Raw genomic sequence first — 15,303 nt, forward strand, 5'->3', positions numbered from 1 at the left:
TCATAGAGCTAGACCCTCCCTCTCTTTTAGTATAAGATAGGGAAACCTTGCCATTGCACGTTAGATATCCCTGGACGACGCTTTACAAGAAGAATCCTGGCCCTTCGACGTTCCACTACCTTTGGAAGACAGAAGAATCTCCCTTGGAGTCAAGGAGTGACTCCCCTGCTTGGCAGGCACCAAAAACTTTAATCAACGGTCGCAAACTTTACCTCTCCCGCTGGAGTCCGTAGTCCCTGCAGCCCCGGAAGTGGATTTCCTGACTTCTCGACGGCCATTGTGAGTCCCCAGCAAAGCTGAGGCGAGTGAACCCCACGAGTGACGAGGAACAACAATACCTGGGTACCGTGCACTATTGTCGAGTGCAACCCCTTCACGACGTTCTACGAACTTGTGCATTGGACCATTTGTGGGCCAAGCCTCCAGCAGGATTTCCCTCGAAAATCAGAGGCCTACCTTGTCCCGAGTGATCGTGGGCTCCTGTGAAGTGAATCCTCACGAGGCACCTTTGCGATCCCTTGCCCGTTGGCTTGTGGGTCCCCTGAAGACTTTCTCATCTAACCAAAGGGCTCCCCTGGTTGCTCCAGGCCTGTCCTCACTTACCCTAGCTGGGTGAGTCCCTCAGACCTTGCTGATCTGCACCGCTGACTTTCTTCAATTTCCACGAGACTTGCTGTTGCCAAGGCTTGTTGGCTCCAATCCGGTTGCCGACACCTCAGTGAGCTGCAGACATCGTGGGACGGTCGGAATCCAGCTCCTGGTCATCGTCTATGCCGCCTGGACCTCGTGGCTGAAGAGTCAAAACACCCTTGAGCACCTGAAATCACCCGACTTTCATGGGCATCCATCTTCCTGGCCCCTGGTCACTGGCAAGTGATTGTGAACACTATCCCTTCTGCTTTCACGTCTTCATCTTGAATCCAGCCTTGGATTCCACCGGACACTTCTTCAGTCTTCGCAAGCAGCAAATCTTATTCGGCTTCCATAGAAAACGACGACGCGACCCGACACCAAAAGACACCTATGCACCCGGCTTCCCTGGGTGAGGTAACTCGTGCACTTCGGTGCTCCAGTGTGTGTTGGCCCACGAATTACTTACCTTGTAAGTGGCTTGCTTGTAGACTTCCTCGAAGTACCCTAAAACTTTAAAAATCCAACCGCAACTTGCTCCATTGAAGTCAATAGGGAACCCGCGTCTGTGTTCTCACACTGCACGCGTCTCCTGTGGGTCTTTTACTTACCTGCCTTGGTTGGATTAGTGAAGCCCCAGCGATTCTACAGGCCCTAGGCCTTGTCCCCTTGCAAGTCGACTTTCCTAAACCTCTTTTTTAGTATATGGTCTGGTACGCCCCTAGGGCCCCAGCCATATTTGTGCTTCGCTTATTGTGAAACGTTGATATTTGGGCATGTCCTTGACTTCTAATCTCATAAAGAGATTCGTAGAGTTTGTCTAGTAATAAATACATATATATTTGATATATATACCTGTGTGGTGTCCTTTCATTTGGTAATTCAAGAGATTATAAGGTAAAACAAGCTGCTTTACATTCCTCTGAGACTTATCCTGAAGGCTGCTCTCCACAGCTACCAGTAGGATAGCTTTCTTTAAAAGGTTGTCTTAAACCTATCTACCGTAAGAGTCGAATTGGACTGGTGCAAGGTGGCCACTATAACTAGTGACCAGCATATGCCAGGCCAACTTCTCACAGCGACCAGCTGAATGCGTTTTTCTCTGTAGTGTGAGATCTCCGCTTCCTGGGGCCCAAGCCTCCTCCCCTGTGTGCACCATGGCCGTCCGTCATCGCCTGCCTTGTTGCACTATCGGATCCGCAACACTATTAGACGCATTGTATGAGAAAAGGGGTAACCCCACTCCCAAGGTAACAAACTGTCCTTTTACCTTAACTTTTCAAAGGCTGTGCAAGCTGCGCGCACAAGTTCCTCCCCATTAAGCGTCTCCTCACAAAAACTGACTTAATATATGCCCTCCTTTACCCGACCAAACCTCACATCCTGCTAAATGGCAAGGCACACTATTCCATTGACCCTAAGATTGGCATGAAATTCGGCCGCAAACATGCCTGTGGGTTGGGCACCCCTGGCTCTTGAGCAGAAACTGAACTCGAGTCCTCTCTGAAGGAACGACTGATCCTGATCACTCATAACTAAGCCCATGCCGAGCCCTCATACCCTCTGTGGAGTGTAGAGATGTTGGTCTCGCTATGCTGACCCTAGGATTGATTCTACCTTAATATTTTTTTTGTTTGTTTTGTTGGAGGATGGGGATTCTTCAATGGTTTGGGAATGTTGGAGTGGCTGGGAATGGGAGGTTTTTTGTTTAATCCGTTATTTTCAGTACGTACTATGAACCTGGGCACTATACCTCTTCTATCAGTCGCCATGCACAATACCCTGCTTTGGTCCCAACCCTTTGATTGTGTCGGGCATCTCTGTGCAGAGACCTAGCTGGAGGAGCGGGTCCTGGTATTGATGGCATTGCCACTCTCTCTTGCTGGCAGACTGGACATTGCTAAGATGGTAGTTCTGGGGAGGAGGAGCCTAGCGCGCAACCAAGATGGCCGCGTAGGTGCGAGGCTCCCGAGGACCTCCGCGACCTCCTGAATTAATCCTGGCGATATCCTGTCCTTGTTGAGGGGACTGTGTCAGGGAACCCGAGCTGAGGCGCCACCCGTTTTTTGGGCTCGAATCGGACCCCGGACACCGGTGGGAGCATCGACCGAAGGTTGCGGCCTTCTCCTCGCCGGCCCCCCGGATTGGAGTAGTGGGGCGATCCGGGGACAAAGTGAATAACAGCGGCGAGCGGGGCTGGGCGACTCGCGTACCCCGCACTTTCACTTTCGCTTTTGCGCCCTCCTTGCTCTCAAGCGGGGTCGGGCTGCGGAGCGGGGTGCGGTGGTGTGGCCTTGTCCAGGTGCCCTGCTGACCCGCCGGCGGTGGGTTGACCCGCGGCTCGGTGGTCGCCCCCGGCCCCCCCCCCGTCACCCGTGATTTGGTGTGGCGGCCCGTTTGGAGATCTTGGCACGACGGTGGAAGGGCCAGCATGTCCACCAAACAAGATGGCGACCGGGCGAAGGTGAAGACGACCCGCCGTGGCACGGCGCACCAGGCCAATAGTATGGACCGCTACACGCTCCAGAAGGGTTCTCCGGAGACATCGCGGTCATCCCCGGCGGGCCCGACGGAGGCATCTGCCCATCCGATGGATCTAACCCTCCGGGACGTCATGGGCGCCATCGCTGAGATGAAGGCCTCAGTAGACCAGCGTTTCGACACCTTGGCGCAGAAAATTGACTCGGTCCTGGTGGATGTGGGCCTTGTGAGGGCGGATTTGTCAAAAACGAACGACCGAGTCGACTCCCTGACCCACACCACAACGAGCCTCACGACTGACGTGGTGGCCCTCCAGAAGGAGGTGCGCCGGCTTGGCCAGGCGAGCGCCCTGATGGACCGGCGACTGGAGGATTCCGAGGGTCGGGCCCGGAGGAATAATGTCCGTATTATTGGTGTGCCGGAGGGACGAGAGGCGGAGGCGGCGGATCTCTTCGTGGAAGAATTGATCCTGACCCATCTCCAGCCCCGGGGGCTGAGTAAGCTTTTTGCGGTGGAGCGTGCCCACCGGGTCCCCGGGGGCCGCCCTAAGACCGGTGCCCCGCCGCGGCCTCTTATTGCCCGGATTTTTAATTTTCGGGACAGAGATGCCATCCTCCAGACCTCCAGGCAACAGGGACCGGTCAAGCTGGACAACATGGATGTACACTTTTACCCAGACTTTACCCCGGCGGTCCAGAAGCAGCGACAGAGCTTTCTTGGTATTAAACGTCGTCTAAGGGACCTAAACCTCAAGTACTCAATGCTCTTTCCGGCTAAGCTGCGGGTGGAGGTGGATGGTCGTACGCACTAATTCGACCGGCCCGAGGCGGCTGGGGACTGGTTGGACACTTTGCCTGGGGATCGGGGCCGGGGGGGCGGGGGGGGCGCGGCTGACGAGGAGGGCCCGCCGGATCAGAATTGAGGGGTGACTGTATAGGCCTTGCTCTGGACGTTATTCCCTTACCATATATTGCTTTTGTATTTTACCCTCCCATGGAGGTCGTGTGGGGTCTGCTGGGGGCTTCCCTCCTCCTCTGGGGGACTAGTTAGTACTTAGCTATGGGGCGACAGGCACACTGCACTTTGGGGGGGCTGTTTGGGCTCATGCAGGGGTGCAGGGAGGGGGGAGTTTTGTTGGGACCGGGGGGTGGGGGGGGTGTGTTGTTTGTTAGTACCGCAAGGCAAACCCGCAACTGTTTTGTTGTTTCTAGAATGCTCGGTGGGGGACGACCGATTGTTTCGACGTATGATGGGGGGTAGGGATTTGACTGTGTTATCATGGAATGTTAACGGCCTGGGGGATAGGATTAAGCGTGGTGTGGTCCTGCAGTATTTAAAACGTATTTCCCCAGATGTTGTCTTTCTGCAGGAGACGCACCTTATAGGTGACACCTTTCATGCAATGAATCGGAGGGGATATCGTTTGGCGGCCCACTCCGGCTTCACTTCGGGCTCGCGGGGGGTGGGTATTATGGTCAAGAACTCGCTCCCGTTGGAGATTGACGAGGTGCGCCATGATGAGAGGGGACGCTACACTGTTCTGGTGGGACGAATGGAGGGTAGAGTGTTTATCTTTGTATCAGTGTACGTCCCGCCTGGGTTACAAGCCACTACATTTGCGGACCTGGGGCGCCTCCTTCTGGAACTTCCGAGTGGCCTGATGGTGGTCGGAGGGGACTTTAATGCGGTTGCCTCTGGGTCGATGGATCGCCATCCCCCTAGGGACCTCCCCCGGGCACAGGCGTGGCTGCCTGGCCTTTTAGACACGCTGGGCCTGGTGGATTGTTGGCGCTTAAAGCATCCCGTATTGCAACAGTACACCTTCCACTCGGGTGCCCATGGTAGCCTCTCGCGGCTTGATTACATCCTCGTCCCGGCGGCCCTTGCAAGGAGGGTGGGGGAGGTGCGCCATCTGGCGCGGGGTATCTCAGACCACTCCCCAGTGTTGTTGCATTTCGATGTCTTCCCGAGGGGGGATGGCAGGGTGGCCCCGATCAATGCATGGTATTTGCGCGACCCCACTATTCGTGCCGATTTGATCAAATCCTTGCAGCGATATTTCGATGAGAATGTGGGGTCGGTCCCGTCGGCCATCTCACTGTGGGAGGCTTTCAAGGTGGTCCTTAGAGGGGAGGCCCTCTCCTTTATTTCCCATGCCCGGCGGCGCGAGCGGGAGGAGGTGACCCGGGTAGAGGCCGAGATTGCAGAACTGGAGGGTGACCTGGGAAGCGGGGTAACAGATGCCAAATTGCATGTTCTCCACCTAAAGCAGGCGGCCTATCGGGCCCTCGTCACAGAGGCGGCCAGGGGCCTCAGTAGAGAGCAGCAGGGGCGATTGTATGATGTGGGTGACAAGGCTGGCAAATTGATTGCGTGGTTGGATAAGAGGGAGAGAGCGAGCCGCGTGGTGCCTTTGATTGAGAGTGTGGATGGTGAGCGTGTCACTGAGCCGGAAGCCATCGTCTCCTGCTTCGCGGATTATTTCCGCGAAGTTTACTCCCCTGTTTCTCCCTGTTCGGAGGAGGATTCCCATGCCTTGCTTCGGGACATCGCACTGCCCTCCCTTACGGTGGAGGACAGGGATTCGCTGGACGCCCCTCCCACCTCGGACGAAATTGCCTCGGCTATTCGCTCGGTTGCATCCGGCAAGGCCATGGGCCCCAATGGTATTCCCATTGAGCTATATAAGCTCCGCCCGGATGTGTTGGCGCCCCACCTGCGCGCGATGTTCCTCGCGGCCCACTCGCGGGGCTCCCTCCCGCCGGACCAGCGTCTGGCCACAATTGTGGTGATCCACAAGGAGGGGAAGCCCCGTGAGCGGGTCACATCCTATAGGCCGATTTCGCTCTTGAACGCGGAGCCCAAAATCCTCGCCAAGGTGTTGGCTAACCGGTTGGTTGGCGTGGTGGGCGATTTGGTCCACCAAGACCAATCGGGCTTTATACCACACCGCAACACGGCGCTTAATCTGCGGCGCTTGCACGGGGTGCTCGCGCGTGTCCCATTCGTGCGGGAGCCGGCCATCTTGGCGTCCTTGGACGCCACCATGGCGTTTGATACGCTTGAATGGCCATACATCTGGGCGATGCTGGCGAAGTTTGGGTTTGGCCCGGGTTTCATCAGCTGGGTCAAATTGCTATATTCGGGCCCGTTGGCGCAGGTGGTGGTGAATGGGCGAGTATCGGCCCCGTTCGCGCTGGGGCGGGGCACGCGACAGGGTTGTCCCCTGTCGCCTCTCCTGTTCGCCCTGGCCCTGGAGCCCCTGGCGGAGTGGCTGCGGTGGCACCCTTCCATCCGTGGTCTCCGCTGGACCCCCGAGCATGAGGACCGTGTGTCCCTCTATGCTGACGATATCCTTTTGTATCTCGCCTCCCCGCGCAAATCACTGATCGTCCTGGTTGATGTTTTGCGCTCCTTCGGTCGCAACTCAGGTCTGGTCATTAACTGGGCGAAATCCTGTGTCTATGTGCTTTCCGGGGAGGCTCCGGTCCTACCACGGGACTGTCCGATCCAGATTGCCTCCCAGGGTTTCCGGTACCTGGGTATATATATCACTCTTGATCCGGAGGCCCGCTATGAGCGGAATTTGCTGCCCCCCCTCCAGCGTTTGAAGGAGGACGTGGTGCGCTGGCGGCGTCTCCCGCTCTCGCCACTCGGCCGAGCGGCCTTGTTTAAAATGATGTCCCTGCCGCGCTTCCTCTATGCCCTCCAGAATACCATGGACTTGGTCCCGGCACGCTACTTTCGTGAGGTGGAGGGCCTCCAGCGGCGCCTGTTCTGGGACGGGAGGCCGCGTATTGCTCTGGCTAAATTGACGCTCCCGTGGTACGATGGAGGGGTCGCCCTCCCAGACATTAAACGGTATTACTGGGCCTCCCAGCTAGCTGCAATTAATCATGGCCTTTACGGGCCCGCCTTGAACCCGGCGTTTGGGATGGACAAGATGCTCCTGCCCGGTGGCGATTACAATCGAGCGCTTTACTCTGGCACGCCCGACTCCCGTCTGACGGGACCGACGCGTGTCATGGTGCGTGTTTGGCACGCGGCTAATGCAGCTATGGGGTGGAAGGACCGTTTGACCCGGGCGTCTCCGCTGTACGCATCAGAGAGACTGGGCTCCCTGTGGACATCGAAGGGCTTCGAGAAGTGGGACACGATCGGAATCAGCACGGTGGGGGATCTCTGGACGAGGGGGGGATTCAAAACTTTTGAGACGCTGCAGGCGGAGTTTCAGCTGCAGGGCAGTGAGTACTTTCGGTACCTACAGGTCCGCCATGCGCTGGGCTCCGTCTTCCCGGATGTCGCATCCATTCCGGAGTCTTCCCCCCTGGAGGACAGAGTGCTAGATGGCCATGTTCCGGACAGCACGATCTCCCTCATATACAAGAAACTGATTAACGATAGATCGTGCCTGCTGACTGGTCTCCGCGAGGTTTGGGTTGCCGACGGGCTGGAGCTGGACGACGAGGATTGGATTTCCGCGGTGGCCTCTCCGAAAGAGGTGGCCATCCCGGCTCGCCTTCGTTTCGTCCAGCTCAAGATCCTTCACCGGGTCTATGTGACTGGGCCAAGGCTGCTACGTATGGGTTTTGCTGGTGACGGAATGTGTAAGCGTGGCTGTGGTGCGTTGGCGACTTTCATGCATATACTGTGGGAGTGCCCGAAGGTGGAGCGATTCTGGCGTGGTGTGCATGAGGTCCTGCGTGTGGTTACGCGTGTCGCGCTGCTGCCTGAGGCGAGGAGGTGCTTGCTGAATGTGTGGGAACCGAATGACTACTCAGTCCCGCAGACGCGGTGGGTGACTCTGGGATACATGATAGCCAAGCGTGACATTGCTCAACTGTGGGGATCCCAGAGGCCCCCGGCGGTGTTGGCCTGGAAGGAGCATATGGATTGGTGTATGTTTCGTGAAAAGGTGGTGTATGTGGCGAGGGGTAAGCCTGGGGCGTGGGTGAAAATCTGGGGCCCCTGGAACGCCTACCGCGGGGGTATTTGTGAGCCACCACTGCTTCCGGCTGCCTCGCCTGCTCCGTCTCCCTAGATGGCTTATCTCCCTCGGCCGCGGGCACGCGGTCCCCCAGTCCCTGATCTACTCCCATACCCCTCCTCAGAGTTTTCCTGCTGGTTTGGACCCCCCACTTATGGAGCACGTGTGGCCACTTTGGATCTCGGGTTACCTTGCGGTTGTGGTTTTTGATGTTGTTTTGTCTTAAGAAATGGAACCGTACTGTGTGGCATGGAGCTGTGAGGCCCGCACCATTGATTACTCCTGTTTTTCTACTGTGCACCGCTGAGAGGTCCTTACTGTTTGTATGTAACATGCTTTTGATGCTCTAGCGGCCGGCCGTGCGGTTGTAGGCCCATACCTGTAACTTTTATACAACTGCAATAAACGGTTTCAAAAAAAAAAAAAAAAAAAAAAAAAAAAAAGATGGTAGTTCTGCCACAGTTTTTATTTTTTCTTCAATCTACCTATCCAGCTCACTTGGGTGCTTTTGTGTTTGCCTTTGATCCCTACTGGTGCACTTGACATGGGCAGGCTGACAACAACGACTGACCAGTGAGATGTTAACCTTGCCCTTCGGTCTGGGTGGATTAAATGCTCCTGATATGGAACTATACAGTTACTGTGCACACACCCAATATGCATTCCACTGATTCTTCCCCACACTGTACTTACCTCACACAGGCGTTGAGGTGGACAATGCCCATTTGTGCCCAATCATTACAGTGATTTGCTAGAAGCCTACTAGTCCTAAAAATTCTATTGACACAGTTCAGTTAAAGGTCTGGGCATGAGACAGATTGCGCCAAATTGCAGCCAGGGGCTACCTCTTCTCTGCTGACCTGCCACTTCCCAATATCCTGATGCTGCCTCCTACTACAGAAAAAAGGACAATGCATCAGCTGCTGACCCTTGGGCTGCGGAAACTGGATGACCTAAACCCGGGTGGATAATTCCTACCACACAGAGGTGCAGGCTGCTGCAACATGTGTCCCCTCAAAGGTTGCCGCTATTGAGTGCGCAGTGCTGGCAAAATTGTGCATCTTTCTTTCCTGCAGGAGCCATGCACATTACATGCCATTGATAGCATTGTGGCCTGCCCTAAAAAATGAATCACACTCTTATATGCCACCATGCCAGACAAGGCGCCTTGGGTAGAACCCAAGGCGCTGGAGATGTGCAGGACGACCAAGGAGAATTGGAAATATTGCAGCTCGTGATGGCCTTTCTCTCTCCGAGCAATAGGCTATGGCTTCATTTTAAATTTCTTTATGGAGTGTGTCAGTCTCCCCTTGCCCTTTTTAGGATTGGCCTTCTCCCAGACTCTCACTACTTGAGATTCAGATGTACGAACGCCGAGTTTCTACATCTGGCCTAGAACTGTGCAATAATTGCGGACTACTGGATGGAGGTGCTGGACTGTACTACCCAGGCGATTGGTGTAGTAGACTAGTATTGTAGGTCTTGCTGCTCAGCCAGAGTGGAATGTTGGTGCGTGGTTAGAATGGAGTGTTGGAATCCCTGAGGGTGAGGATCAGTTGAGGACGGGCTGAGCAGAAAGTGGGCTGCTCCTGGTGGGGCCCCCCTTGATACTTATCTGATTAATAAAGCATTCTTCATATGCTACACCTCGTCAACTTCCATTTATTTCATCATATTACAATTGGCCACCCGGTGATGAAGTTGTCACTTGTCACTCTCCTGGGCTATGTAAAAGATATTCTGGCTGGTATTTGCCACCTAATGGCAATTATGCTTCTGTTGGCCAAGAGGAGGGTGGCCATGCACTGTGAACCCCACATTCTCTCTCCTCTCCCTCCTTTCAAGCCTGTGGTTTGGTAAAGGCCCTGGTAGCCTGCAGGGCAATGCATACATTAGAAATGTTTCCTAACTGGTGAAAGCAGTATATCATTACAAGAAAAAAAACGAAATTTGCAGAAATAAGACAGTTAAATGTTACCTATGATTTAGAGAACAGATACACATTGATTTCTTAATTTGGTTAACAAAATCATGTATTTGCTATCTTTCATTTCGACGGGTAGATTCAAAGAATCTTTGGTCTGTTTCCATTATTCCTTAGGTTGGTATGTGATCTCACTGTCCCTTCTAAGCTTAATTTGTGATGCTGACTGTGGCTGATTCGGTCTCTTTGAATGTGGTGCGAAGCGGGCAGGGTGTTGTTTTCTTGTAAATAAATGTGCATTAATGAAAGTAATTTTTCACATTGCAGGTATACCAGACTGAGGAAGAGACAGTCAATCGTTCAGTTGATCTTTCAGAAGAAGCAGACGAGTCCTTTTGCTATGATTTAAATGCTTCTGCAGCTGAGGAAGGATATGATGCTGACAGTGAAAGTAACCCTGACGACTTTCTAACTAATGTGGCAGGCAAGTGTAAATAACTAATGTAATGTTATTTCTGAAGTTCCTCAAGTGTTTGTACGTGCCTGAACTATGTAATGAGGGCAGTGTAAATAGTATATAAATGTGGAGTTGTACAAAATTCTGGATTCAAAATTGGAGCAACTTGATTATTTCTCCCATGTTATCATTAGCCATAATTTCAGGCAAAAGAATATCTGAAAAGTAAGGTGTGATGCATCTGACACACAAGTGTGGTCGTTCAATTTAAACACTTCAAAGGAATATATGTTTTATTCTTTTTCACAAGTTTAATAGATTATGCAAGAACTAGATTCTATCTAGATCCTACAGCTGACAGTATTCATCTTTAAATCTATATACCTTTAATAGATGTGTGACAACCACTGTTCCTGTATTTAAATATTTTGTTAACTATATTTTTATTAGGATAGTCTCTCAGGATACATTGAGGCAAAACCGGACGTGCATCAGGCAAGAGTAGATACACCTTAAAGAAACAACTCCTAACATTATGATAAGGTTTGTTGGTAGCCGCAGCTTCAGTTCTGAAGTGAATGCTCATGATGCTTCCCTTTGTTGACTTTCTGATTTTTAGTAAGCGGGTTAAACATTCATAGTTGGTTACATTGAATTATGGATAGGTATGTTAGAAGGGAAAACCAAACCTGGATGAATTTCATGGTGAAGTTAAGAGGCTCTAGAAGGTCTAAGCTGAAGGCTGCATTAGTTTAGTGCTTGGCGTTATTTTGGTTCTCCTTGAGGGGATCGCCATTGATAATCTTAATAATTAAATAGTCCAGTCCCAGATCACTTTTTTGAAGAAAATATATGGATCGCTAACGTATTTCCTAGAATGACTAGAACTGCTTGTTAGATTATTTTTTTATCAACCTATAGAACAGGCTATGTTGGAGAATTCCATTTATTTACTTTAAAAAAAAGTGCTGTCACCAGAGAATTAAATGACAAAGAAAAAATCTCTTTCATAAATCTTTTTTTATTGTTAAAGGTAATTAAGTGAAGAAGCAGGTACAGTTCCACCACAGTGGCTGCAGCCATGGAAATGAAAAACAGAGGCGCCAGCCCTCCAGTTTCCCATCATGCCCTTTCAATGACAGTTGATTAATTTAATTTTTCTGGCTATTGATGACAGTATCCTGGAGCACTCAGCTCGAGTTTTGTCTTTTGTAAATCTTTCCAAACCTTCTTTAAACATCTTCACTCAGCATCTTAAAATATTTAGTGTTTTCCTTTCATTTTATTTTTTCTCGCCTCACAAAAAGGCCATCTCTTTTTATAAAGTGCCCTGCTTGGGGCTAGAAAAGGCAAAAACAGATCTCCATTATTGGTGTATTCTTTACCTACCATACTTTCACACTGCTGACAATTGCAAGCACTGCAGGACTTTTTCCAGATGCACTCTGAAGGACTGTGAGAAGATTTGCCTTTATTGTCAAGATGGACAGTGCAGCAGCAGGAGTGAGGAGAGAATGATCCCTCTACCAGCGACCCATTTTTCCATCTCGGAGGACATCACAGAGAACAACATGTCCGTATCGAGATTTACGACATTGAGACAAAGTACTGTACCTACCTGTTAGCCATTGAGAAGGCAGCGACATTCAATGTCAAGGGAGTATATTGACGTTGAAGCACCATTCAACTTCAAAGTATGCAGATTCTTCTACATCTATACAGAAGTCCAGTGAGTGGCTCAGAAGAACGTTATGGAGGCTACCTACAACCTCATATTCAGAGTATTTAAGAGCCTATTCTTGTCAAAAACAAATGACCCCTATCTAGAATAATTTATTGAAACCCCAAGAGAGTCCAATATATATAAGTAAATATATTAATTATTTATATCCTATCCCTTTTATAGTTCTTCATGATTATCACATTCTACTTTATACCACTATTGTTTGGGGTTGTTGGACTGTTGTGTAAAAAAAAGAAGAAAAAAACATTTTTAAGGTGAGCAAAATGATAATTAAATACAGGAATTTTCTTTTGATGAAGTTGAACAATATAAATGGGTTATTTTCCATTAGAGAAGTCTGTAATAAAAATACAATCTGAGAAGAGAAAAACTTTGGGACAACTGAAAAATAACTAAAACCGAACCCTTGATAAATTAGTGTATATGAATTAACCCAGATGCTGTCAGATGAGCAAGTGGAGTGATAGGTATTAATATCTAGAAAGACAAAGACTGGGAAAGGTAGAACTGACAGATGTTTGAAGAATTTACTGAGCAGTGAGTCGTTACACACTTTCGTTTTAAATACAGTATTAAGAACTGTTTTACAGGATGTTATGGAGTATTGAAAATAATTGCAAGCATGATGAAAAAACAAGATGGAAATGTTTGAAATTATTTGTTATGAGAAAATGTAATCCACGTGATTTTATAGCACCATTTTAGGCACATTCATTCTAAATATTGTTTGCAATAAGATAAAATGTGGCTGTGCTATAATGTGAGCTTGATCTGTAGTGAAAGTATGATGTAACAAAATAGAAGGCAATAGGTATGTTTGTGATTCATTTGAAACACCCGTTCAGAAATATTAAATGTGTGTATTGTTTGCTAAATAATTGTGAAAAATATGAATGAGATGCTGATATTAGAAATAAAGGGCCCCCTTAAACTCCTATGTACAAGGGCAAGAACTAGAGGATAATTGAGTAATAAAATGATTATCTTAATGCAAAATATTGATCTAAATGTGTTTATACTTTGTAGCTAGCTCTGCAGCTAGCTCTACATGCAATGAGTGAAAATATATATATATATATATATATATATATATATATACATATATATATATATATATCGCGCAAATATCCATTGTCCTGATGAAGGCTTAAAGTGAGATGGCAGAAACCTTGGATTCATAGTCTATATTGAAAGGTGATTGATATGGCTAGATGAGAAGAGTATTCATATATGCACATGCAATATGAGCTGTGCATTGAAAGGAAATGTCTCACATACACTGAAACTCTGAAGAGTTTTTACTTAAAAGATGAGTGATTGGTCTGCTTAGTAAGTTCGCTATTAATGTTTTTGATGTGTGATGGATCTAAAAATGTGAAACTCATGACCTATAGAAGGGATGTGACATAAATATTAAACTGATACATATTGTATTTGTTTTGAGTTTCTATTTTTCTAGGTAGATGTAATTTGTTGTTGATGAACTATGTTGTGCCTAGATACCTCCATTATTGTACATCCTATCCATTTTTATTTATTTAAGAGCCAAGCCTTCTTCACCAGTGCTAGAAATACCTGACTCTTCATCTCTGGGACCTTAGCTGACATCTATGGTTCCATTGCAGCTTTACCACTATCTCTGCCACTTCCTGTAGCACCTGTTTAGCCTTCTCTTCCCAGACCTCTACAATCTGTGCACACAGGCTCAGCTTCCTTCAAGACCACACTTGAACCCGGTCACACTATTGATCTCGCCATTCAGGCATACTTCCTCCTCTAAGCATTCCTCTAGATGCAAATGTCCATCTAGATCTCTTTCATCTTCCTCAGTGACGTCTCTTACTGGAAGGTATACACCAATCTAGATAAATTCTCCTTCTGCAAGAATCTCCTCATGTTGATGAGATTTACATTTTCCAAGATGTTTTCATCATTGGTGCAAACAAATTAAAGATCCCCCTGCTGGCTACAAGGACATCCGCTTTGTTGATTTTTGAAACACTTAATCTGAAAACATTTTCATAAACTCTGCTAATATTAGATCCAGGTCTCTTGGAGTCAGCAATGGAGCTTTTCTTAACACCAGATCTGCTAAATCAGCACCATTAAGGCTTCAGAAAATACAGATTATCTGAGCAGGATCCGTTATTCCTCAGGATGACTCCTCCTCCTGATGCCCTGATTGTATCCTTGGCAAAGAAGTATCATGCCTCCACTCCTTCAGCCACTGTCTCAAGATAAGAAGAGTAAAATATTGGATTCAGTGGGAATAAAAGCGTATGACAGTCTCCTTCCATGATAAAAACAGTGAGTGTCACAGCCCTCCTAGATGGCTATGATAGGTCTCACTGGGACTCTTTCCAACAGTTTACTAATGACTTGCCTAGGGCACATTGAATATTTCATGGCAGCAGTAAACAAAGGCATGATGATATTGAACCTGGTCATCAGTGCAGCTGCAGACACTTCGTTACTTGCTGCTCATGGCCTGGCCCAAGGTGTACTTCCTGGTTGGGATTTAGGAGTCTCAAGCTTTAAGCGCAATGAAGGATTCTCAACCTTCATTTTTCAGGCAACACATTATTCGACACACATGCAGATGATGAGGCGGCTTGAATAAATGCTGAAATGGAGATCGTTGAGGTTGTTTGACTAGAAAACCAGGAGCAACAAACACACACTTTCAGGTTTTATAATCAGCTTTTATACCAGCAGAGTTCAGACCATCTTGCTGTCCTGAAGGTCAGCAGCAACATCAGAAGAGGAAACCTTACCACCAACAATGGCGCACATCTAGAGGCAGCAGTGAGTGGGTAAGACAGTCAGAGGCCAAACGACTCCTCATTTCAGTCACCCCCCCCCCCCCCCTTGCTTTTGTTACCCAGTCTAGTGGGGCCAAGCATTTCAGATTTCACGAAAGACTGGGGTTGCATCTCAAACGACAAATGGGTTCTGAATATTGCTCAAAATGGCGATTGTCTCAGATATACTCCATCAGTAGCACCAAGGAAGTCTTTCCCAAAACATCTGGATAACCTTGATGACAATGTCCTCTTGTAGAAGCAGTTTGTAGACAAAAG

At 49.1% G+C, this 15,303-nt stretch overlaps 1 protein-coding gene across 3 annotated transcripts in view; it reads left to right on the forward strand.

The window, feature by feature from the left end:
- LYST (lysosomal trafficking regulator) overlaps positions 1–15,303 on the forward strand; it is a 3,752,809-nt gene that overhangs the window by 581,081 nt on the left and 3,156,425 nt on the right. For all 3 annotated transcript variants that reach the window (XM_085611970.1, XM_085611971.1, XM_085611972.1), the window contains one exon: positions 10,350–10,506. In XM_085611970.1, coding sequence (XP_085468096.1) covers positions 10,350–10,506 — 157 coding nt within the window. The remainder of the gene's footprint in view (positions 1–10,349; positions 10,507–15,303) is intronic.

The sequence above is a fragment of the Triturus cristatus genome, chromosome 6, assembly GCF_964204655.1.
Source record: "Triturus cristatus chromosome 6, aTriCri1.1, whole genome shotgun sequence".
In the NCBI taxonomy this organism is placed as follows: Eukaryota; Metazoa; Chordata; class Amphibia; order Caudata; family Salamandridae; genus Triturus; species Triturus cristatus.